The 26608-nt window shown below is 45.5% G+C and overlaps 1 protein-coding gene across 1 annotated transcript; it reads right to left on the bottom strand.

The window, feature by feature from the left end:
• Window positions 1–4277: 4277 nt before the first annotated feature.
• On the bottom strand, window positions 4278–18750 carry RAB1B (RAB1B, member RAS oncogene family). Its single transcript, XM_083716139.1, has 6 exons — window positions 18453–18750; window positions 11305–11377; window positions 8918–9013; window positions 8602–8697; window positions 7660–7791; window positions 4278–6182 (listed from the first exon to the last, which is right to left on the bottom strand). Exons 1-6 carry the CDS (start codon window positions 18464–18466, stop codon window positions 5988–5990), a joined length of 606 nt encoding a protein of 201 aa, XP_083572265.1. The 5' UTR covers window positions 18467–18750; the 3' UTR covers window positions 4278–5987.
• Window positions 18751–26608: the final 7858 nt, after the last annotated feature.

Raw genomic sequence — 26608 nt, 5'->3', positions numbered from 1 at the left:
GATGGGCGCACAACCCTGGAGTCGGACACGACTGGCCCGTACGGGCAGGAGTACCTTTAATGAGGAGGGAAAACACAGCTCTGGGACTACTTCTCCCCACCCGAGCAGGAGCAAATGGTGTCACCTGCTGGTTGGAGCACTGGAAGTGTTAAATACCTTTTCTTCTTCTGGCGAGTGAAGTGTTAACAAAGCTTTCAAATTTGTAACAGATTAGAATAGAAGGAAACAAGAGGCTAGACACCTCTTTCCTTTCCTTTGATGAGGTTCCAGCTTCATGCCAGCAGTTTAGATAATAACGTCTATTTGCATTTCTAATTAAAACCTAGAGGTTGCATTTCAGTGGGATGAAGACCTTTAAAAGATGCCTGCTTCATAAGCTGAACCCATTCAGTCAGAACTAACCAACACTCCTAAGAAGCTATTCATAGGATTGCAGTTGTTCTCATCCTAATAATGACTATATGGGCTACCAGAATAAGCACCTGCAATTCAAAATTTACCACTATGCCCTCCATCACTGCCTGATTGCTCAAGGTAAAGAAGGCAGCTACATAATATTCTTTCTAACAAATGTCCAGCTACTTGTTTAGAATTAGCTGGCATAGTTATAATCTGTAACAGAGGATTTTCCTACTATGCTACAGTCTAACTTTCCATATGGTAGTTTTTCTGGTTTGGTATTCTAACTGTTATATTGCAATGTCATTAGACCATCATGAAAGTTGTTCTAAATGTTGTTTTTAATGCTGGGACCTTAGGGTGAAAGGCAGCTAATAAATTAACAATAACAAGTATTTATATACCTGCTAAACGAGGATAACCCTTTATGCAAACTGCTACATAAGCTTTTGCCATCATAAGCATCTGTTATTTTTTTAAGCTGCTACAAAACTTTTAATTAGTCTTGCTGTAATTCCTCTAGAAGGTTTTGCCTTGCAGGGTATGGTGTGTTTTGAGGGTACAGAAAATATAGTGTGGGCATCACTGAGGACATGTAGACTTTTCCCCTGTGTAGAAATGCTTTGCTGAGTCTGCTCCCATTGCCTTGAACTGACCTTAATACTTGCCGGCTGAGGGCTTAAAATAGAGACTTGGGGAGAAACAGGACAATAGCATATAGATCATTCACACTACCAAAGGCAGCAGAAACAGCCTGCTCCGCGGCGGCCCAGTCCCTCGCCGGCTGTTCCGAGTCACCCTGGCACAGGTCGGGCAGGCTGGAGGTTGCTGAGCAAAGCAAATTCTTATTCTCTCCCATATTCAGCTTTGTTTCCTACCCGAGAGCAAATTGGGTTCACAATGGGGCAATTAAGATTTGGTTGGAAAACGTTGCTGGTGGGTCAGCACCCTCTAGTGGCTCCTTTGGGGACAGCTTAGGACAACTAAGGCTGTGTACACACTGTACTTTTAAAGCACATTCCCGCCCCCCCTCAAAGAATTCTGGGCACTGTAGTTTATTAAGGGTTGCTAGGAATTGTAAGTTTGGGAGGAGAAAATTACAGTGCCCAGAATTCTATGAGGGAAAGTCTATGTTTCAAATGTGCTTTTAATGCCAGTGTGTATAAAGCCTATATACTGTTACAAAGGTTGCACACCACCCCAGTCGCTGCCAAACGGTAGCAAATTTCCAGGGGGGTCCAGGCGCTTACCCAGGGTCCTGTTTCCGTTAGGAATTCAGGCATGTAAGAGACTGTAGCATTTTAAGACATATGGTTTTACACCTCTATACACCTGGATCTAGGTAGAGGAAGAGAGTTCACAGCATGAGGGGGGGCTTGTTCCCCACAACAGCACAGCATTGGAGCTCATGTCATCCGGCGCACCATTTCCATGCCTTTTTCTCAGCCTGCCAATATGGTTCTGCCCCACCTGGAGCTCTGGCACCTCCTTCTCCTTCTCCTTCCCAATAACACTTGCTAAGCAGCCTCTCTGTTTTAAAAGGGGCACATTTTTCCTGTCTGGCAACTGCCCAAATCTCCTGCCTCTGTCCACTCCTCAGAATAGGAGGGAAGGGTAGCTTTTTGCATTGCCAATGGCCCTTAATAACCCAGTACTTGACTCTCCATTGTTTCTCAAGGACTCTGCATTTAGCTAGCCCAGCAAGGCTCGTTTGCGTAAACTAACCCAGGAACTTCTATGTGTGGCCCATTTCAGGAGAACTGCTGCAGCCTGCATTTTCCCTTCAGTATCCCAAATAGTATCTAAATTCTACCATTTTACTAATTTCTGACATTCACTAACTCTTAGTAGTTATGAGTGCACTTGCATCCCTAAGCTCTGTTACCCCTAAATCTGTACTAATACATTATGAGCTTTGTGGTACCCTAAAGGCTTTGGTCGCCTCCACACCATATATTTAAAGCCCATGGCTTCCCCCAAAGAACCCTGGGAATTTTACCTCCCACAGAGCTAAGTTCCTAGCACCCGTAACAAACTACAGTTCCCTCTAACTGAAGGCATGTGCAATAAACTATTTTGGATTTAAGGGTAGTTCAACAACAGCACTCCAATGAAGGCTGATATAGTGCAATTGTTGCCTAGTCTAGGGGTGTCCAAAATCGTCCCTGAAGAAATCTAAGCCCAAGGTAATCCATTTGGTCAGAAACCCTGAAGGCGTTGCCATGTCGTCCTCTCAGTTCTAAGCATGGCCAATTTCTTCCATCACCCTGGCTGCTTCCATGAGATTCTCCTCAGCTACTTGCATGGCACAGAGCATTATGGCTCCTGGTTTGAGGACACCAAAGTCTGACTCGGCTGCAAGGAGGAGCTGGAGGTTTCCCATGCCACCTATGATGAGCTACATGAGGACCTGGAGGACTGTGCGGCACGACTGAGTGCCTTCCTGGATTCCACCTGGAGGCATTGCAGATTCGTTAATGGTACACGCATCCCTCATGAGATGATCGATACAAGCAAGTGCCCGTTCATGAGGAAAGGTATTGCTGGAGACTGGAGGAACCACTTCTCCTGCCCACTGCAGGCTGAGCTCTTCCACAAGAAGCACCAACAGGTAACAGGAGACCACTGCCTAAATTTCATTGACAGCTGCATGATCAAGGAGCTTGACAAGTGGCTGGAGGTTCCCAGTGTGTTCCAACAGCCACATCCTGGACAACAAAATTTGCCAGAAGAGCAAACCCATTGTATGGAGGCTTTGAAAACACCTTTTCCCATGCCTGATGACAGGTAAGTCCGTGGCCCACATAATCAGAAACAGTCTACTTCATCCTTTCCTAGGCTGGTGTGCTCCAGATGTTTTGGACTGCGGATCTCATCAGCCCCAGCCAGCATAACCATTGGTGTCAATAAGGGTTGTGGTCCATGGCTTCTGGATGGCACCGTGTGGAGCAGGGGTGGGAGGGAGCCTACAATTTTTCTCTCGTTCACACACACAGGTTTGACATAGCTTTGAAGTCTTCCCAGCCCCTAAGTCCATTATACCACATTGGCTTCAGCAATTCTAGGGTGCGACCTGGAGAATGGGCAGTGAGAACCTGAGCTCTCTTAATCCCACTTCATGAAAGGCCAGGCGCCAGCACAGTCAGCCTGAGCCACAGTTAAAAAGATAACCAGGTTTCGTTAGCAAAAGCCACAAATCTACAGATAACCTGGAAGTGTTTGCCTAATTCATCTTGCACAATCAGGCTTCCTGCGTTCTGCTTTTCAGCAGTTCTGTGGAATCATGAAAGAAAGCCCCAAGCCCCACCCTGGAGTATCAACTCTGCCTTGCACAATAAGATCACAGATGGAGGATGATTTTACCAGCCAGGATGAGGCACAAAAGCAGGCACAGCACTCGCTACAACAAGCTAAAAATGAACATTAAAAACTAGTGGCCCTCAGCCGGAAGGCAAATCTTGCCATAGGGAGGAGCCCAACAGGATGCAGAGACAGGTTCCCACCCACAGTTTACTCTCCTCAAGAAGATGCTGAAGACCCAAAGGAACCTGATTTTTCCTGACTGAACCAAGAAAGGGACACAAGACTCTTGTCTGGCATGCTCTTTCAGCTGACACTTATTTCCCTGCAGCCAGAAATGAGATGGTGACATTTTTTCAAATTCAGTTGATGGCTTTTCATCAGGGCAGCGAAAGGAAAGAAGAGGAGATGCCTGGGGTTACCAGCATAGCTGTGGGAGTTAAGACCATTAACATCTGCCACTCCTTGGGTGCAACATTTCAAGAGTGCAACACACCACCACCCCAACAATCCACAAGCACAGCTCAACCCTTTTGCATCCCTTGCAGGAAGGAAGATAAAGACTACACAGCCAAGCCTGAAAATCCCTCATTTTGCAGAGGCTGGTTATGTTTTATTGGATTTTTTTTCTCTTTTCCTCTCATTTGTGTTTTTTTTAAAATTTCACTTGTGGAAAAAGAAGAAGCTGACGAACAAAACCACCTTCCACCCACTTCCTGGCCCAGCGGGGTCCCTGACGTTCCTTAAATAAAGTGGGGGAAGGGGAAAGACAATGGGATGAATGTAGTAGTGAAGCAATATGGAAAATGCAGCTTCCTGGTGCTAAAAAAAAAAAAAAGGACGATACAGCATTCTTGGGAGCCAGAGCCCAAAACCAGGGGTAGTGGGGGCGACAGGGTGGGACGGATGGGCCTTGGCTTGGTCATGATCCAGGGAAGGAAGGTGGGTGGGTAGAAAAGAATAGGGTTTGGCTACACGGACCTGCAATATCAACAAGGGAATCAATGGGTGGCGTGGGAGGAAGGTCAGGGCCAAAGCATGCCAAGATGGCCACAGGTGAGCGGGGCCCTGCTCAGACCACACCTGAAGCAGACTCACAGAGTTTGCCCAGCTGTCCAAAAGATACATTCATCGACTGTGGAATGCAGGAGCTGGGAAGCCCCCCGCGACCCACCTTCCTTCCTCCCAGTTCAGTCTTGAGGAAGGATTAAATTAGATCAATAAACCACCCGCCACTTGGGCAAGGGGAAGCAGCAGCAGCAGCGCTAGTGATGGAGGGAGGCCATATTACACATTTCTCCTCCCGCTAGAGGCCAGCATGTCTGTTCCTAGAGCAGGCTGGGGAAAACGGGGCACAGGAGGGAGGAGACAGCTAGGAAAGTGAGGGACTGTGAGACAGGGTGCCCTGAGAGGAAAGGTTTTAGGAGTGGCCGGGGCGGAAAGGATGTGGTGGTAGAAAAAATGGCAAGGAAGCAAGGGACACCAAGCCCCGCCCCAGGCAGAAAAAGAAAGCAGTTGCCACATGCAGGGGAATGAGTGCGGTGGGCCACACAGCAACTTGCCCAAATGGGGCCTGGAGACAAGGGGGGAGATGCACAGACACTTCAGCCCTTTGCCAGCTAAAACCTGCCTGCTGACAAACCAGTCAAATGCCAGTAAGAAGGACAGGACACAGGAACTCAGGCTTGCCCTAGCAAAGTCCAAAGACTCATGGGGGCAGGAAGCAAAGGGAGACTGAAGCGAAAGATAACCAACGCTCTGCCCCAGATTAGAAACAGTTTTGGAGGTGGGGGAAGAGAAGGGAGGGCAGCGTAACGAAACCAGCAAAGAGAACCATTGCCCAGGCCTTGCCTACCTTGGGGGGTGCGGAGGGGAAGGAGGGCCCCAAGGCAGACGAACATGTCATCACCCCCCACTTCCCCATGTTGTAGGGAAGCTTGCAACCTGTACAGAGCCCACCCTCAGCCCAACCTACTGCCTCCCGCAACCCCAATACCCCTCCCACACAAAATCCCCTACAGAGTTAAGTGACAAAACAAAACAAAACCCCAAAACCAAAATAAACAGGCCGAGGATACTCAACAGCACTTGGAGCAGCTGAGCTGGAAGGGGAGGGAGGTCCCGTCCCCCTCCGGCGAGGTATCATCCGGGAAAGCCACCTTCGGAGAAGAAAAAGAAGCAGGAGGTGGGGCTGGACCAGAAAGGGAAGGGCAGGCCTCCTCTCCCCACAGCCTGCCCCCCAGGCTGCCCCCCGCCCCCCACCCACGCTATCCTCATGTCCCTCCTCCTCAGCAGCAGCCGCCGCCTCCTTGTTTGACCGGAGTGCTGTCGATTTTCAGGTTGGGTCTGTCGCCGCCAGCCGTGGCACCCGGGCCCATGCGTTTCTTGATCTCAGCCGCCATAGTCATGAACGACTGCTCCACATTGGTGGCATTCTTGGCGCTGGTCTCCAGGAAGGGGATCCCAAGCGAGTCTGCGAATTCCTGCACAAAGAAAAGAGAGAGGGAAGGTTAGGAAGGAGCAAAGAGTCCCGGGTTTTATTATATAGGTCAGAGGCTCCTTGAAGGCCAGCTAGCTGAACCATCTCCCATAATCAATCCACGTGTACACTGAGATTGTTGCCTGAGGCCTTTCTTCACATTCTCCTTCAATTTGTTGATTTAATTTGCTGTATTTATACTACTACTACTACTATTATTACAATGTACTTTGCTTCTTACTATTATTGTTAGCTGCCCTTGGAAAGTTCTTTGTTACAGTTCTTTTCCTCCAAGGAGATTAAGGTAGCGTACATGCTTCTCTTCCGCCTTGTGTTATCCTCACAACAACCCTTTGGGGCAGGTTAGGCTGAGCATGTTTTGCTGAGCAGGGATCTGAACCCTGCTCTCCCAGGTCCTAATCCAACACTCTAACCACCATATCACCTCTGGCTTTAGGTTGAAGGAGTGGGATATAAATAATGTAAATCAGAAATAGCCAACATGGTGCCATCGATACATTGCTATACTACAACTCCCACCATCCTTAGCCTTGCTCACTAGGGCTGATGTGCTACAGTCTGGAGAGCACAATGTTGGCTATCCCTGATGCAAGCAAATAAAAGCAAATGTTCCAGAGAAGGGCCGGGAGGTTCCCTAGGCATTCTGACATTCAAAGATATGATCTAGACACCTGTCTATGCCATAAGATCAAGTATAGTTTGAAAAGCTAAAATAAACAGATCACTGCCTCTATTTGGAGCATCTGAAAGGCAAAAGTAAATAATAATTAATTTGCTGATCCAGGACAGCTGTTTACAATGGGGCGTTTGAACTGAATTGCTTTGCCTTCCTTCACTGAAGTGTTACATGCAAGAGCCAAGCCTATAAAGAATTCTGTGTTTTTAAAAACATTTCCCCCACTAAACTATGCCTATGGCTGCTAGGTGTTTTGTTTTTCGTTAAAGACTATTTGTGCCTAAGCTGCCTGCAGGGTTATGCTGAAGGCCTTTCAACAACATTGTACTCTGTCACATGCAGACCAGGCCTTATGATGCAGTGGGGAACTTCAGGTCTGGAGTCAAATGTGCCTCTCCAGGTCATCTACCTGCACCACTGAATTCTCCCTAGGCTACACTTCTCTCACATCTTCCTGGAGTGCTTTTGCCTGGCTGGAATTGTGTCAAACTCTGATCACACCTGTTTGGATTGAGGATAAAGGAGGGAGAGTGTCTTGAGGACGAGAGGGAAATGGTTGCTGATTTGCAGGGCTTTCTTGCGCCTGCCTGAAGAACCTAAGAAAAGCCTGAAGAGCATAAGAAGAGCCAAAGAGCCAGGCTGCTAGATCAGGTCAGTGGTTCATTTAGTCCAGTGTCCTTTTCTACCAGTGGCCAACCAGATGCCTGTGGGAAGCCCTAAAGCACAACAGCCAACTTGCTATTCTTCCCAGCCACTGACATCTGCCTTGCCTTCGGCGGCTCACCTTGGCAGTTGTGTAGTCCACCACTTTTTTTGTGGTCAAGTCGCACTTGTTGCCCACAAGAAGCTTGTTGACATTTTCACTGGCGTAGCGCTCGATTTCCTGCAGCCACTGCTTCACGTTGTTGTAGGATTCCTGAAAGGTGGGAGCCCACAAGAGGGAAGAGGATGAGAGGCAGCAGAGCTCAGACTTCCAAGCCTGGCCACCAACCTGATTATCCCTCGGCGCTGGAAAGGGCCGCAGGCAGACTAAACAGCTTCATCAATGGAAAGAATCTCACAGAATACTTAGTGCAAAACTCAAACCCCCCAAGAACTTCAGCCTTAAGGAGAACTTAGGAAATTCTGAGCTCTCCGAAATTATGGCCCTAGGGTTGTAGGCAACTTTAGTCCTGTTCAGAGAACATCCACTGAAATTGGTGAGCATGACAAACTTAGGTCCATTCATTTCAATGGGTCTACTCCAAGTAGGACATCATTGGATCCAACTCATGCATCAATTCACAAAATACATCAAGAAGAGAGGTAAAAATGTGCCGGAATGGAGCTTTGCTCACTCACTCCAGTTATAACTGTTCTGCTTTCATCATTTTGGGCGTTTTGACATTACAATTTGAATTGCTCCTGTTAATCGGGGATAGAGAGATAATTGCTTCTCATGGTCTCTAGTTAGACACAGCTGCCTTTTGATTCAAGACACCGCTACCAACATAACCTCTGGAAATGGGAGCATTTGGTCCACCCTTCTGAACAGATGTCAGCCATAGACCATCTTCTGTAGAAATGAGGTGGGTGATTGCCTTTTACACTCATGGTCCCTCTTTCCCACTGTTCCTCCTCACCCCCAGAGCTGGATGCCCTAAACAGACACACACAGATTTTTTCATCTTCCCCTACCCCATCTCCCACCCCTGCTCTAACCACCACAATGCAGCCATTACTCTACCTGATCCGTTACGTCATACACCACAATTATTCCATGTGCCCCTCGGTAGTAACTGGAGGTGATGGTTCGAAACCGTTCCTGCCCGGCCGTGTCCCACTGGAGAGGGAAGAGATAATAACAGTTGTGGCTCAGCACCATTAGTTTACAACCCATGGATGAAACTGTGGACCTTGCAAAACTTTTAGACAGAGCTATAGGAATGCGATTCATCTTCTCCACAGAGGAATCAATCAACAACCCAGAATTCTGGGATTAGTTCCCACATCCAAAAACTCCTCTAAAGACACTTTTGAAACCAAGAGATTTACAGACTCACAATTTGCAGCTTGATAGTTTTGCCATCCAACTCGATGGTGCGGATTTTGAAGTCCACCCCAATGGTGCTAATGTAGCTTTCTGTATAGGTGTCATCCTAGGAAAGAGAGTGTTTCATCAACAATAAGAAGTTGCAGACAGAAGTCACCGTTCCTGTTCTCAATTCTCTTTTTTCGGGTGGGGGAAAGGTGTATCAAAATGCAACCAACAATTCTAACACTCAAGATGTTCACACACATGAAACAAAAGCAATGTACATTTTAGGTAACGGCATTCATATCCAACCAACCTCAGCCAGCACATCCATGCTGGGTGGGGTTATTGGGAGTTGTTGTAATCCAAAACATGTGAATGGCACAGGGTTGGGGAAGGCTGGCATATGCCTAGAATGCCAACTGGCAAGGAACAACTGTAGTGTGAGACCACTGTATAAACCACGCATTACACAGTAGAAGGGAAGGGGAGAAATCCACCAAAACCAACTTTCCCCTTGTCTTCCTGCACAGTCTAGACCAATGATTTCTCGCCCCAGGACTGTTCCAAGTTCAGAGGTTCTTCAAGGTCCGATTATGGTTTCTCAATGGGAATAAGTTCAGCAGCAAGAACATCATAGTTAATAAAGGTTTTCTTGTGGCTTTCGACAATCAGTGTCTGAGTCTGAAGGCTGGGGAGGACTGCAGGCAGCTAGTACTGAAACTGCCACCCAACTCCAGTGCAATGGCTATTCATCCTGGCTTTCCCCAGTTTGATTCTCCTCCTGTTTTATTTCTACCTTCTGACTGTAAGCCTGCAGGCAAGGCAGTATGTCTAATACAGCACTCAGAAATGGGAGATCTCTTGCTGGTAGTAGTACAATTGTGGTTGCCTTTAAATGTTTTTAGATAATTTTTCAAATTTTTAGGCTCATGACAACTACTCGGTTGTGGGGGGAAGTCTGTTTCTTAATCTGTGCTCAGCAATGCATTTAGCAAAACTCTCTACACTGCAAACTAGGGTTCCTTGGCAGACATATTGGAATGGAAGAGGGATTTCCTAAAGACCAGAAAAGTTTAAAAACTGTATTGCTATAGCTGCTCATCCTGAGGGGCAAACAGAGAAAACAAAGCTTCCGCACAATGAATGTTGTATTTTTGTGTGTGTTAAGGGGGGGAGGTGAGATAAGAGATTCCAAGGGGATTAGTCACAGGTCTTGTGCCTCTTCCGTTGGCTCAAATCTCCTGAAAAGCTTTAAAAAAACTCATCAGCTCCAATCAGTTGCTTTCTCTTAGGCTCACTAACGATAGGCTAGGACAAGGGTTGGGGAAACCCCTTCACCCTGAGGACTGCATTCCCTTCTGGTAAAGCTTTTGATGGTGACATGCCAGTGATGGGTGGGGAGAAAGGCCAAAGTGAGCAGAGTAGCCTCCATCCAGAAAAGAAAGAGGGATGTGCAGAGTCAGGGGTGGCCCATCCCATTTCACCACATGAGGAGAAAGGGGAAAGTGTCCTCAACTCCTACTACTGCCTCTGCTGAAGCCTCAGATATATAAGCTAGGCGCCAAATGGCTCCTTAAATCAGGGTTACAGTCCCCAAAATGGAATGTCTAGTTGCCATTTTGAGGCCAGATGGCTTGAAAGTCATATTATTCAATACAAATTGTGTAGATAAAATATCATGGATAGAATATCATGGATAGAATTCTACAAGATGTGTGTGAAAACAGGCAAGATCCAAGGATCCCCAGGCGTGCATCTTCGGATGGTGGAGATGTCAGGCGCCATCCTGGTGCCTTGGCATCTTCACTTGGTCGCAAGTGGCCAGTAGCCAGGTGCAAAATGCACTGCTGGTGAAGCTACCAGTGAGATCCTGCAGGGCTCTTGTGAGATCTTGCTGGAAGCTATGGTAGTCAGCGCAACTCTTCTCCCATGGTGGGGCACCACCACTGGAGAAACAAGGAGAAGAGCCAGTGGCTTCCGGCAAGATCTTGTGGACCTCTCAAAATGCAGCATTTGAAATTCGCCACACGCCAGGTGCATTTTGAGAGGTCCACAAGATCCTGCCAGAAGCCACTGGCTCTTCTCCTTGTTTCTCCAGTGGTGGTGCCCCACCATGGGAGAAGAGTTGCGCTGACTACCACAGCTTCCAACAAGATCTCGCAAGAGCCCTGCAAGATCTCACCAGAAGCTGCAGCTTCTCCACCAGCAGTAGGCAAGGCACCCATGCAGCACCCATAGTGCCACCACATAGATTCTGCCACTTGAGGCAGCTGCCTCAAGGAGGATGTTGTCTGGAGGAGGGGGTGTGGCCTGGGAAGCATGCCATAGACCAGACAGGGAGCCCTGGAGGGTTGCATTTGCTCCCCAGGCTAGGAAGAAAGGTTGCCACTTAGGGCAAAAGTAAATACTTACAGCAAACCGCAATAAGAGACATGACTTCCCCACACCGGAGTCACCAATCAGAAGCAGTTTGAACAGGTAGTCACTGGAAAATAGAAAGAGAACAGACAAGTTTTGTATGGGTAGAAAAAGTAACCTCATCATCATCTGGACTAATTTGTTTCCTCTCCAGACACTGTACCTGACTCGGCAGTGAGGACATTCTTACATTAAGCTTGAATATTCTGAATATTACAGTAATATAGCACAGGATCTGGTTGCCCCAGAAATTCTAGTTCTCTTGTGAAATTGCTCAAGGGAGGTAAAAAAACATCTTGATTGTTATCTACTGAAGAAATCAGAAGCCAGAGCAGGCCAAAGCAGAAACCGTTATGTCCCAAGTGGTACTGCCCCCCCCCACCCCCAATTAATCAGCCTCCTCACTGTTTAAGCTCATGTCCTTGATCACCCAACAGGAAATTGAAATCTGTCTTATACCAAGTCATGCCACTGGTCCACAGGGCTCAGTAGCATCTACAATGCCTGGAGACAGGTCTCCAAAGTTTCAGGCAAGGGAACGTTCCCAGCACTATCTAGAGATGTCAGGGATTAGACCAGGGACTTTCTGCATAAGAAGCAGATGCTCTAGCACTGAGATATGGATAAACCCCAGATTATCTGTGGCCGGCAGGTATTCTGTAAAGGAGCACCTCTACACAAAGTGAAACATGTATTTGACATGCATTAAATACCCCACCACATTTGTCTCTTTGACAAGGTTATCATTTAGATGAGTTTGCTGTGTATGCACAAGCCTTGAGCAATGTTTGAATGTTCTGTTTGATTGTTCAGGTCTGACTTCACTATCCAAATAAATCATCTTTGTAGGAACTGTCACAATGCACTACTCATCGAAAGCAGATACTTCCTTGGAAAGTCATAGGGTAGGGCTCGGTGTATACGCCATGATTATGTACTCTGCTGGGTTTTAGAAATGTTGCTTGGCCTCAGCACTCACCAGAGACCCAGCCCTGCCTTTATCCCAAGGTGTGGGTTAAGGTCTCCACTCCAATTTTCCAGTGAGCATTGGAGGACCTGGGAAGGAGGAGGGGGACTTATAATGTTAGTTTCAGAAGTGCTTAGGACAGGGCAGGGAGCCTGTGTACTCCAACCCCCATCAGCCCCAGCCAGCAGACAGTGGTCAGGGATGATGGGAGTTGTAGGCCACAACATCTGGTTTGACAAGGATGGGTTGTGGCGGAGGCACTAAAAAAGCAGTAAGAAGTTTCACTACTTTCTGAGAGACTGAACTTCAAGATGAACATCTCCTTCCCTTTTCCAGATTCGACAAGAGGGGTAGAGCCCCTTGCCCAATTAAAAGATGCAGTCGCCAGTGACAAATACAGCAGTGGACCTCTGGCACTATGTCTAATAATTCCTATGAATCAGTATGGTTAACTGGCACTAGGGACAGTAAGGCCCAGTAGAAACATAATTCTCTCAATCTCTTACTCATGGTTAAGCAACAGGGAGTGAGTCAGTGATTCATGCACTCTCCTCCCCACACACCCTAGTGAAAATTTATCCCTGCCTTGCTTCACTTTTGTCAGAGCTAACCTACAGCAACATCAACTCTAACCATGGTTAGATTTAACCAGTGTTTGCAAACTGTTTCAAACACAGGCTCAATTTTAATTCATGGCTAACTTCTGCCACCTGGAGCAGCCTCCTCTAACCTGATGCCCTCCAGAAATGTTGAACTACAATGTTCTGGCTGGGGCTGATGGGAGTTGTGGTCCAAAATGTCTGGAGGGCACCAGGTTAGAAGATGCTGGCCTAGAGGTTTTACAACACAACTTCCACCACCTTATCTTCATCCTTTTCTAAAACAATACTGTTAAGCCTCCATAACAATTAAGAATGGCCATCTTTGGGAGGTGCTCACGCTAGCGTTTAAACCAACTTGGGCCCCAAATATATGAAAGATTGCTTCCTTCCATACAGACCTTCTCAGGTGTGAAGATCAGCAGAGGGGGTATTAAGAGTAGATCCTCTGCCCTCAGAAGCTCAGGATAGGGATGACCTGGGAGCCCCTAAGCGGGGGAACCCCCTCCACAGAGAGACACATCTAGCACCATCACTATACATCTTTCATTTGTAGGCTGAAGATGCCTGGCCTTTTTGCATTTGAGATATAGATATTTTATGACCCACACCTCTTGTGCTTGTAAATTGTTTTAAACTGTTTTCAATATTGTATTTTACATTGCTGTGAGCTGCCCTGGGACTTTGTGATGAAGAGTGCATAATATATCTAGGCACCATCATGCTCCCAGCTGAGTCGCTGGGCCTTAGAATCAGAGAATTGTAGAGTTGGAACGGGACATCTAGCATCCATGACAGATGGTCATGCAACCTCTGCTTAAAAACCTCCAATGAAGGAGAGTCCACAGAGGGAGACAGTTCCACTGTCTTACTCAGGCCCTTTGTCTTACATTGTTCCTGTTCCGAAAAGCCCCAGAATCACTTCCCATTATCCCCCAACTCATCTGAAGTTGCAGCTCAGGGGACTACCACAGAAACCTTCTGGAATCTGTTTCACAACACCACCCCTTTGCCACACCACCAGCACTGCTGCCAAGGATCCCCCTACTCCAAAAGCACAACAGGGCACTTGACTATCAGGCTGTTCTCTCCCATGTACCAAACTGTAAGTATAGCCAACAGTCAGAAGGAAGGAAGTTTCTTAATTGGAGTGTTTGACTAGTGTGCGGGAGAGGTGACAGGAAGCAGGCGAGTCACGAGATGGTGTGCTGGCACTTTTCCTGATTAAGCACAGAGGGAAGGGACTATCCCTAATCTTGGGGGGTGGGGGAGGCAATGCCATTCACAAAGCAAATGCATGCCAATAAAATCTAAAGTCCCAAGCCTCAGTCATGGATTCAGGTGACCTTAGGAATGCCACCAATTCCCAGCTGTTCCTCACTCACTGCAGGTTTGAGAAAGGAAGGGCAAGATATATACAAGTCCTGGGCCCAAAGGGACAAACAGTTGCAAAACAGACTTCAAAAGGTTTTAGCCTGAGCTAGAGGTAGCCCCAATTCTGTTGAACCTAAATTCAGATTAAAGGCATCTGACCCAGATCACATGCTTCTGATCTATTTGCCAGATTGCACCACAACCTAGAACGCATCTGTTTTTTCCCAGCCAACTCACAGCTACCAGGGCAGGGGACTCAGCAGCTGCTAAAGAGGCAGTCAACAAACTTGAACTGTGAAGACCAAGGTGTCCTAAAAAGTTAAGGGCAGCCAGACAGCAAATCCATTCTGCCGGGAAAGGATGGCACATGATCTTCAGGTCATTTCTTTGAACACTTCCCGTGAAAGACGACCCTGGAACTTAAAAGAGACCTCAAGACTGTTTTTCAGAGTAGTTATGACAATCCAACCATCTTGCTGACACTTTATATATACTTATCTCCCCCTGCAAGACCGAAGACGATTTCTCTTTTCTCCTTATTTTAAAACTACACCCCTTTGCTTCAGAACACCAGACCTCTATAGGACGTAACCAACATCCTTTCAAGGCTAGAAACCTCTACCTGTTTAAGAAATAGGTCTGTACAAAGCCCAAACCACCACTATAGTTCTTAAGGTGCCATCCACAATAAATGTTTACAGACCTAAGGGTCGAGGAACCCAAGATTTCTGCCAGTGCAGCATCATGTTCCACCTTTACCCCTAAAAACAGGAGGTTCCTGTTGTAATGCAGGTTTACCAGCAGAATTGATGCTTTCTGGATTTGTGCAGCCAAGCCCTTAATGTGATGATTAGCATGTAGAAAGTGCTACACAGACATCTTATCAGTAATGTATACATCAGTCCTGTAAGGTAGATCAATATTATGATTCCCCACATTGCAGCTGGAAGGCTGAGACTGTCTTAGCTTGCCCCTAATGAGTTAACAGAAGAGGCAAGATTTGAATTGGGAACTTCTTGTTTCCATAGCTCAGTTTCTTAGCCACTATGCTAGGTTAGCTCTCCACCACAGTAAACTATATAGCCTGGGCTCAGCACTGAGAAAAGATACTGCTGTCCTTGGCGCCAATGAAACAAAGTCTGGCCACTGAGTCTGCAGCCACTACGAGTTGTAACTTTGCTAACACATCATCTCAATGGTAACGGCATTCGTGACCAGCTAAGAGCTGATAGAGAAGAAACTCCTGTTTTTTAAACCAAAGGTACCAAAGCTGACCCGACAAGCTACAGTAGCCTCTGCAGAGGCTATGGCAACCACAGTCAACCCTGGATAATGAGGGTGAATGTTTCTGGGGATGGCTCAGAGTAGCCATTCCCAGAAGGTGCAGCAGATCATCCTGATGGGTAGCTGTTAATCCTTTGCAAACAAAGTCCACAGAAGAAACTGGCCCAAAGAAGGCTGTTCTAGCCTGCTTGCCCACACTGGAAAACCAAGAGCTTAGAATAAAACATATGCGGGGAACCTGTGGCACTCCAGATGTTGCTGAGCTACAATTCTTTTCAACCCTAACCATTGTTTGGGGCTGATAGGCCACAGGCTCCCCATCCCTGGAATGAATGTAAAACCAGTGATCTCCTGGTTGATTTCATGGAAGCATTATTTATTCTCTACAGAACATCAGGCAAGTAATTTTTTACAAGTCAGAACTAGCCAGAGATGCAGCAGAAAGGACCAAAGGTCCCAAAACTATAGTGGCCTCATGCCCACTATTGCTGGGCCCCAAGATTTCATGAGCCCATTTTGAGATTCATGAGTCTCCCGTGCTACATACAATGGCCAGAACTCTGTATCTCCAAGAAAGTGTGCCTTTGAGCACCTGCATAGTGCTTTCCCTTCACACTCAGTGACTAAAAGCCCAACTACTTGACATCTGGGAATTAAACAACAGCATATTTTGCTCAGAGTCTTAAAGGGATGTCGCTCAATAGTTAAGTACATGCTTTGCATGCAAAAGATCCTAGGCTGCCTGGGAAAGACTTCAGTCTGAAGAGCCGCTGCCAGTCAGCATGGACAAAATTGAGCTGGGTGGACAAATGATCTGAGCTAGTTTATAAGGCAGCTTCTTATGTTCTATGTACGTTCTTGTGTCCATCCTTGGTCCAATGTTGGTCGTATACAGTAATGCCAATGGGTCTGTGCAGCTAAAACAGACAGCTAAAACAGTGATTGTGCTAGCTAAAATGTGATTGTGCTAGCCCATAAAAGAATAGCTTTCAAGCCAGTGCCTCTGCACACACAAAGTAGTGTGTTAAGGAGATCTCCCATTCTGAGCAGATGGGAATACAGATGCTCTCAGATACCTGTGCTTACTTGGTACACAGTTTGAAATTACTTTTTTTACAAACTACCTCAGTTTAACAAAACTTGTTTCAAGTTCTTAACAGTTTGAAAGAAGCAGGAGTTTGAGTTAATGCCCGAATCCCTGCTTGCTTGCTTGCTCATGAACTTTACTTGTAAAAGCCCCCCCCCCCTCTTTTCTACCATGGCTGTAGGACTATTTACACAGCAGGAAAAGTTACCAGAAACAACTTTGGGATAACCTCGCAAGGCCTCAATGAATGTGGTCAGATGAACAGTGTCAACTACAGAAGTTAGGCCAGGCCACCTAAATAGCTTCTACAGAAGACAAACTCCAGCAAACACAAAGCATCTTGCAGCACCTTAAAGACCTTAATTGTTCACTGTGGCATAAGATTTCCTAGGTCAGAAACCACATAATGTGGCAAGTGGTCACTTAAATGGGCAGGTATATAATATAGGAGGATCTAACAGCAGATTTGTAAACAACTACTCACCTGATGGGTGGATACTTTCCTGTACAAAGTAAAAAACACACGACAATATAGTGGGAGCACATGATGGAGTTGGAAGATGTTTATATGAACTCGAAGACTATTTCACTGAACAGAAAGTGAGATAGACACAGGAATTTACATCCTGATTCTATGCTTCATTACTTGGAAGCAACTGTCACTGAATAAAACAGTCAACTCTCAAGTAAGGGTGAATAGGATTACAGATTTTTTTTCCTTTGCAGGGGTGCATAAGAACAGACTCTTCTTAGTTAATGAGGACATACACAGAAGCTTAACTTTATATGGGGTAGGGAATCCTACAGCCCTCCAGATGTTATTAGACTCCAACTCCCAGCAGCCTGCATCGTCAATGGCCAGGGGTGATGGGAGTTGTAGTCCAGCAAAATCTGGAGGGCCAGATTCTCCATCCCTGCTTTACATACACACACACACGTACACCTGTATATAACATTTATGTATGCCTCACTTAATCAGTGAATCGACCTTTCATCTTCCTCTTCCACCATCTGTTTGTCTATCATACATCTTAAGGAAACACTATCTGCTTTCAAATACCCTGTGAAGACTCGGTCCTTAAAAACAGGCTAAATCTCTCTTTTCTTAACTGCACGCATTGTTTTAGATATTTCATGAAATAAGTGAACTAAATGCATTATAAGCGAAACAGAGTGGTATGCAGGTGTGTAAAAAAAGAAATGGAAAGGGGGAAATCATGAACATTGGGGGTGGGAATAATAGCACAAGAGGCTAGTAGTTGCAAGGGGAGGGCGGAAGCAGAGGAGTGGTTGCGGTAAAACACAGCAGAAAGTTAGGGAAAGAGAGACAAGGCAAGTGGGCAATTTGGGGTCAGGAGGAAGAATGGCACAAGACCAATGTGGGGTGAAGAAGACTAGCAGGAGACACATAGTGGGAAGTTGGGGACGACAGACATAAAAAGCCACCATGGAGGAGGCACCATAGCGCAACGGAGCTAAACAGTTCATGGGAGAGGAAGGGGCTGGCACAAGAGTCCAGTTTCAGCCGTTCCCTCCAACCAGTTATATGTATACTACTCCCCACACCTATAAGGAATGGGCTAAGGTGTATGTGCCTGCGTATTTGTGTGTATATATATGTATATATTATATGTATATATATTCAGCCTCTTCTCCCCCACTCGACACCGACTGTCACCGGCGCCCTTAGGAGAACCGGGGGAGGGAGTCTATCTAGGCCTCATATGGGGGGAAGGAAGAAGAGAGCCCGGAACTTCAGCCCCTCCCCTTCCCCAAAGTAGAAGCCAGTCCGCCCCCTCCCTCCGGCCAGGCCCAGCAGAGAAACACTCACTACTCGGGGTTCATGGCGGCTCCTCCGCGGTGGTGGGTCGGCGGCTGACTAGCTGCTTCCCTCCCTCCTTCCTTCCTTCCTGGCTAAGCTGGTCCGGTCTCTCCCTCACGCAAGATGGCGGCCGCTCCCTCCTCCCCTCTTTCCCTCAGGTGCGACTTCTCACGGCGCAGGCGCCCGCGCGTAGAGCACGCCGGGAGATGTAGTCTTTTTCTCCCCCCTCCCGCTCTCCAGAGGAGTTTTCGAGGCGCTTTTGCTCCCGCAGCCCCACCCGTCGCCCTCCTGGCCCCGCGAGGCATTATGGGAAAGGGAGTTTTAGGCCGTTCGCATCCTACGTCAGCCTCCCTCTCGCGCACGCCCCGCCTCGAGTCGGCTTTCACACCGCGTGACCTGGGCTCGCCCCTTGCCTGCGCAAAGGTGTCTGGGAGATGTAGTTCGCGCTGCAACGCTCAACTGAGCAAAAGTGCAGCAGACTCTCTTTCTGGGAGTGCAGAGTTGAAATTATTTGACCTTACAAACGCAGTACTAAGAATGTCTACTCATACATTTCTGGAACTGGAAAATATAACAAATATAGGCATGCAGTTATCAAAATTAAAAAATAGGGGTGTTGGTAGACAAACAATCTCTGCTCCAGTACATGTAAAATAATTCAGACATTGGCCACACTGCCCTTTTGATTTTTTGCAATAATTGCTGTTGTCTAGTTACATGCTGTATATTGACTCTGCTGCATCTGCAGTCTACTCTCCTAGTTATAACAGCTTATTTTTATCCACTAGAACCCTTTCAGTTGGGAGGGATCATCTGTGACTCATCTAGCTTGTGCATTGGGGTAGAAGTGATTTAATTATCCTTAAATATCACTGATAGATGGGTGTCAAGAGAGAGAGCTCTGCTTTGAATCTATGCAGAGCTGCTATCCAGAAGTGCCCTTGGCAATTTGTCCCACTGCCTGTCACCAAGTGATTTTGTCACGTTCAATATGTTTTTATTTTTGTGGTATAAAGGACTCCAGTCTTGTAGGCTTGTTTATAACCTTGCAAATAATACCCTTTCCTTGATGTAGGGCAGTGGATCACTTCCAAATTGCAGAGCCCAACTGATTTCATTTGGGTCTAGCCCATGGGAAGGCAAACTAAGGCCTGGGGGCCGGATCCGGCCCAATCGCCTTCTAAATCTGGCCTGTGGACGGTCCAGGAATCAGCATGTTTTTACATGAGTAGAATGTGTCCTTTTATTTAAAATGCATCTCTGGGTTATTTGTGGGGCCTGCCTGGTGTTTTCACACGAGTAGAATGTGTGCTTTTATTTAAAATGCATCTCTGGGTTATTTGTGGGGCATAGGAATTTGTTCTTTTTTTCCCTTCAAAATATAGTCCGGCCCCGCACAATGTCTGAGGGACAGTGGACTGGCCCCCTGCTGAAAAAGTTTGCTGACCCCTGGCTAGCCTATGCATAGGCATCTAAAGGATAATGTTTTAATGATATATAATGAGAATGAGTAATCCAGAAACTGGATTTTCTGTGCCCAACTGGCTAGATGAGATGAGTGCTCTTTAAGTTAGTTTTAACATTGTTCATAAGTAGGTTGTTTGAGAAACATATAGCTACCACTAACATCTCAGCTTTGATGGTACGGACATGTTCTGGAAGCAGCTATGCAATTCCAAATGAAACAAACGAGAATTCTGGAAGAGCATGTAAGCACATACAGAGAGGGGTAGCTAATGCGGCTGAAGACAGAATCGGGATTCAAGATGACCTTAACAGATTGGAGACCTGGGCCCAAGCTATCAAAATGAATTTCAATGGGGACAAATGTAAGGTTTGTTAAGTTATGGGTGAACATATCGGACGACACAGCGATTCTTCAAACATCTCTTGTTTATTCATAGGCCAGAACAGAACTGAGCTGAAGGGTTCAGCCAACCTGCTTCTATAGAACTCAACTACAAAGCAACAGTAACCACTTTCTGTAACTATCCAATCACTAAACATCACTTTCAATTCCTTATTTGCATATGTGGACCTGAGTGAAAACTATCTACAGTATTCCCTCTGCTGGCCCAGGGTGAGAACTTCAGTACATAACAAGGTTCTAAACTTAAGCAGGAATAACCAGCTGCACAGGTATACAGTAAGATAGTAGACACCTGGCTTGCCAATAGTACATGTGAAAAGGATGTTATATTGTATGTGAAAGAAATGAATCATTGTGTCTTGTGGGAAAGGTTGCTGGCTCTCAAGTTAAAAGACAACATAGGAATCTAGATAGGAAGCTGGCCTTATATCATAGCAAACCACTATTATCTACCCCACTATTATCAACTCTGGTATCAGCAGCAGTTCTGCGGGGTTTCAGACAGAGAAGATACCCATTCCTACCTAGAGATGCTGGGGATTGAACCTGGGACCTCCTGCTTGTAAAGCAGATTGCCTAATGCTGTGTTATCAACATCCCTCAACCTGGTTGATGTGCGTTTCAGATTGTATTTAAAAGGAGATTGGGGTGGTAACTTCTCTTAGAAATCAGGATAATCTGATATGAATATGAATAGAGATGTTTCAACAAGGTGTTTCAGACAAACTACCAGGTGCCTCAAAGTTCTGAAGAAGCATCAAGACTGAGGAGCAGTTGGGTTGTCAAGGTAACAGTGACCTGCCCACCTTTGTGACATCTCTTTGAATTCTGGCTTAAAAGTCACAAACCAGAGGTGTCCAGTCCAGGAGTCAGGAGTGGTAGGAGCAGTGTCAGAGTGTGTCTGTGGGTGTGTGAGAGAGGATAAGAGGATTTATATTTTGTTTTGGTACTTACACATTTTCATTGATATTTTTATATAATGCTTTCCATAGCTTTGTATATTTTTAGACTGATATTTAGGGGTAGGGGTTGGAGTCGCTTAGGTGGGTTTTAGGGAGGTAGAAAACATAGGTGTTGGTTGTGTGTTTTAAATTACCTTTCTACAGAGAAACTTCATAATGTTAACTTTAAAATGTAAGTAGAAAGAAAATGTACGTAGAAGAAACTTCAAAATGTAAGTAGGATTTCTTCTACTGCTACTCAAAACCTTGCGTGAAAGGACAGGGGTCACCCATGTTGCCTTGGCTCTCTCTTGGCCAGTTGCTCCCTTGTGATACTGAGGCCAGACTTCATTTAATGCAGAGCTTTCCAAGGTGCATGCTGCAACAAATTAGTGTGTCGGCATGTCATACAAATGCTCGCTTGCTCGTCCCGGGGCTGGAAATGGGTTAGTTTAACCTCCAGTTTGCTAGGAAATCTGAATTACTGTGTCACGAAATGACGCATATCTAAAAAGTGTGTCACCAACATGAAAAGTTTGGAAAGCTCTGATTTAATGATTCACATGAGGCCTGTCTGCACCACCTACTGAGCTACAGAGACCAGTAGAGTTATCCTGCCATCTTTTTATTTGAGATCCAGACAAGACATATAGAGTGAGTTAGTCTATCTGCCTGAGGCGGACCTCCCAAGTCACAGGGTCCTCAAATCCCAACCCTGTCACAGTGCTGTTTCTCTGAGGAAGCCTCCACAGCCAACCACAGGTGTGGAATCTGTATTCACCCCCCCCCCCCCCAGTGTAAAACCCAAACCTTAAAGGCTAATTTATTGATGCCATATGGCCAATGACACTCCTGGCCCCTTGCTAAGTCCAGGTTGGCATCAGGCTTAAACAGACCCTTGGCAAAGTGGTGCTTTGGGCCCCCAATCCCATCAGGCAGTTGCTCCCACCACCACCAATCAAACAAACAAACGCTGGATGGAAAAGTAGGTGCTGGGGTGAAGGTGCTGCCACATTTTCTTTCCCAAAATGCAGTCTCAACATCACGGTCAGGCATTGCATCTTGCTGGCTGCAAATGGTAGAGGCCAGCAGCCATTGCTGGAGGGCACCTGCTAATCTGCTAACAGTGGGCCCAGGGGGGGTCATTTTCAACCCAGCAGCTGCCTGCAGAGTCTGGGCTTGACTAAGGTCAAATACAATTTCTGAACATTTGGTTTTAATTTTATGTATTTTTTATGTATTTTTATTCTGAGACCTTCGAGTGAAGGCCAGAACATACATATGGTAAATAATTGAATAAAGCTGATATAATTCAGTCTCTTTTTCTTATATCCAGAGGAAATACTGTTCAAAAACACTGAAGATTATGATGAGATCTGAATCTGACCAAAGTGGATCCTAATGTTCTATTTGCGTGGCTGTGATAAAGAAGAAACAATCACCTGTTTGTTGTTTGCCCGCCAGGGGGTGCTGCACCCTCCCAACAGGCAGTCAACATCTTGAAATTATATACCACACACACAATTACCTATCCCTTTATTCTAAGAGTGTATTATCACCAAGTACTGGTAGGTTTATATATAAATGAAAGAATAAACGAGCAGCTTAAAAAGGTGGAAGCCAAAACGTTTTGCTATAGAATTTAAAAAGTCTGTTTTGTTAGTCATCATGTAAAATAGGCATCCTGCTATAATCCTATAATATCCTTATAAAGGATAATGAGTTGCTTGCAAAATCAATTTTAGCAACAACAAAACACCTCCCTTCATAGTCTTATTAAATTTTAATTAAATTATCATACAATGTCTTAATTTCACTTGTAAGAAAGGGGTGAAATAATGTCCAAGAGTTAAGATTCCTTGCTTTGAAATTGTGAATAATGAAAAAGAACCCAGAACAAAGGTGTGCAAGCCCTTATATAGACTTATGAAAGTGCCCACCCTGGCATCATACATACATCACAGAAGGAGGCAGTCTACAACAGAAATCCTGTGTGCCAGGATACCTGACAATGGCCAGTGACTGCTTACTTTGGCAGCCCGGCCATTCTTTTGTGATGGTAAATATTTTAATTCCTGAATCCAGGTCACAGGCTCACCCTATTCATACGCAAAGATGCCCTAAAGACAGGTAAGCAAAAGACAATGAAGAGGCTTTCCCATTTCCTTCCTCCTTGCAGAGAAACATTTGAAGTCAATTTGGAAGAGTCAGAATGGTTTCAGGATTGTTCTCCTGTACTATTTCAGACACGTGGTTTACATACTTATGTGTTTGGCTTGTAAATTTATGAACATTTAATTTATATATTTGAGACCTTAAATTCTAATAACATCAGTGTCTCTTTAAGATGAATGGAATATTAAGAGGAAGCCTGTCAGTTAATCTCTAACTGAACAGGCTAAGTGCAGCTGGTGGATGCTGCACATAGACGGGTGTTTACTTGTTAAGATATCTATTTAAAATTACTACTTTGAATCTGGGACTTCATGTTGAAAGCAACACATGGTACCAGGAGTGAAATACACAAGGAACCTAAACAGCAGAGATGGATACAACAGAGAAGCTAGCACCAAAAAAGCTAGAACAGCAGAGCCTTTTCCAACTCTCTCGTCACTGTACTCTAATTTTTTCCTCTCTGTCCCTCCCTTCTCCCTCCCATGCTGTGACCACTGCTCTGGTGCAGCCTGCCATATTTTTTCCTCTGCTAACCTGCCCTGACTTCACGCAAATCTAGGATTGTGATGCAGCGCTACAAATGTTCCAGTGGGGGCTGTGTGATGGCACTCATATATTTATTATATAATTTTTAAAAATCTCATTAGCACAGTAGAATATGCACCACCTTTAAATAAATAATACTTAGATCCCACTCTTCCAGCAGTTCAAAGCAGCTTTCAAAGAAGTCTCACATCTGGAATAGAATTTAAAAAAGGGCAGTGCTAAAGAACATTGTACCATTTCAAGTTGAAAGTGAGGAATGCCTTTTTAAAATCTACCATCTACAATGCACGCAAGTCCCTGTATTTTATCTTCTGGGGCTGAGACAGATGCAGACTGGGGAAGATCTGATTTTAAAGGTTTTCTGAAAGAAGAAGGTCTTCAGAAGTTTCCGGATAGTTTGCTTAGGCATGAGATGGACGCCAACACTCAACCTCAATTGTATAACCCAAATTTAGTTGGTCTATCCTCCTTTTTAATCTTCTACTGCCACCAATTTACTCCAAATGTTTTCAAAACCTCTTAGGAGCGTGTTTATTGTTATGGTTATTATATCCCATATTTCCTCCCAAAGGAGCCAAGGGTGACAAACAAGATGTAATTAAAACAATAAAAATATATTTAAAGCAACTCCAGTACAAATGCAAACTGGGAAAGCTCCCAGTTTAGATTTGTTGAAAGAAGGTCTTCAGGTGAGTGCTTGGGCATGAGATGGATGCCAACCCTAGAACCAGGATGAACTTTTAAGATTGTTGGCTTAGTGAAGGGATAATGTATACATAACGGAATACTTATTTTTACATTGGGGTGTTAAAGATGCTTGACAACAGTTTCTATAGACTCCACTGTTGCCCCTAAGTGGCATTTCCCTCAGGCCAAATCCCCTAAAACCTCCACCCAGCCAATAGCTCCCACAGACCGTTACCAGCCAATCATTAACAACACACTGAACACTAATATATTAATTTTCAATTATTAATCCATCACCCCGCTCAGCCATTCTCTGGTCATATTCCCTCACATTTCCCTCCTCAACCACTGTATTCCCACCGACTCATCAACTGTCAAAATCCCAACGGTCTCTCTCAGTTAAAGCCCAACTGTCTGGAGGCTTCAGCCAATCAAAGAGTCCGTTGACACCCAGACTGAATTTACCTGATTCAGACCCTGCCTAATAAATTATTTGAAGTCCCTTTGGGTTATTCTTTGAGAAAAGTGACTAACAAACTTAATAATAGTGCAATAGTGTCTCTCTCCCATCAGAATTAGTCACCAAGAACTACTGCCACATAGGCTTGCAATGTTGTTAGAGTACAAGGCCTCAAACTCGGTCATAGAACATTTCCCCCCTTATGAACACAAGAATAAGAAGACATATTTTGTGTGTGTGTGTACACTGTATTATATATATATATATATATATGCTTTCGTAGATTTTCACGGGTACAGGAATGCAGGTTTTGGTGTCCTCGGGTGTCTTCCCGTGTAAAAGTTGGGGTGTCTAGGCGACGTTTCGACGAGGTCTCACTCGTCATCTTCAGGCTGGTGCTTTCGGCTTCTTGTTACTGGAACAGAGCGGGATCTCAATGTTTGAGTTCCTATAAATACTGTAGAGGGGGTGTGGTGTCTAGCCTCCAATGTTCTGGGCAGAGAGGAAGTTCCCAGGCTAGTGTGCCTTTTCTTCTTTTGTTCCTTAATTACTTGAGAGATACCTTGAGTGATTTCTTGAGTGATATCCTGAGTACCACTTAGGTGGGTCATTAGGTGTGGATTAGTTGCTAAAGTCTTTGTGTCTTGACCTCTTGAACTTTGTGAAGAGTTTTCCTGAGAAGATGGCTGTATTGCACTTAGTTGTGCTTTGGCTTGGCTTCGTGTATAGGGGCGAGCTGTGGTTTTGTGGCTTGTGTCAGCCAGATCTGTGTAGGGATTGCAGGGGGGTGCAGCATCCGGAGGTGCCACCATGGATTGGCTACTGGATGGTGTCAGTAATTCATCTGTGGAGAGGGTCTGGGTTTGGGTCTGGTGTGGTTGATTGGTGTTGGCGTTCTGTGTGCCTCTGGATCTGGTGTCAGTTTTTGTGGGGAGGGCTAATTTCCAGATGTCTGGCAAGCGGGATGTGTCGTCACGCTTGTTCATGTTGTGAGGGTGTTTCTCTATCTCGATGGCTTCCATGATTATTCTCTTGTGGTGATGTTCCGTGTTAAAGAGCAATTTGGAATCTGCAAAATTAATTTCGTGTCCTGTTTCTTTCATGTGTTGGAAAAGAGAGGAAGTTTTTTATTCTTTTTTGACGGCATTCTTGTGTTCTGCGATACGTGCATTTATTCGTCTGTTTGTTTGTCCAATGTACGTGGCTGGGCAGACTTTGCAGGGTATTTCATAGATCCCTTGGTTTTCCAACTGGATTTTATCCTTGGGGTTTCTGAGGATATTGGCTATTTTTTGGTTGGTGCAAAAGGCTGTTTTGATATTGTGTTTATGGAGGATTTTGCTAATTTTATCTGTAGTGCCCTTGATATAAGGAAGGAGGGCCATGCCATTGTTTTCTTCTGTGTCTTGGTTTTTGGGGGGTGTTTCCTTTTGGATTAGCTTTGTAATCCTGTTTTGCTGGTATCCATTGGCAATTAACACATTTG

Source organism: Podarcis gaigeae (genome assembly GCF_964106915.1).
Source record: "Podarcis gaigeae genome assembly, chromosome: 16".
NCBI lineage: Eukaryota > Metazoa > Chordata > Lepidosauria > Squamata > Lacertidae > Podarcis > Podarcis gaigeae.
This window is presented reverse-complemented; position numbering and strand designations above follow the sequence as displayed.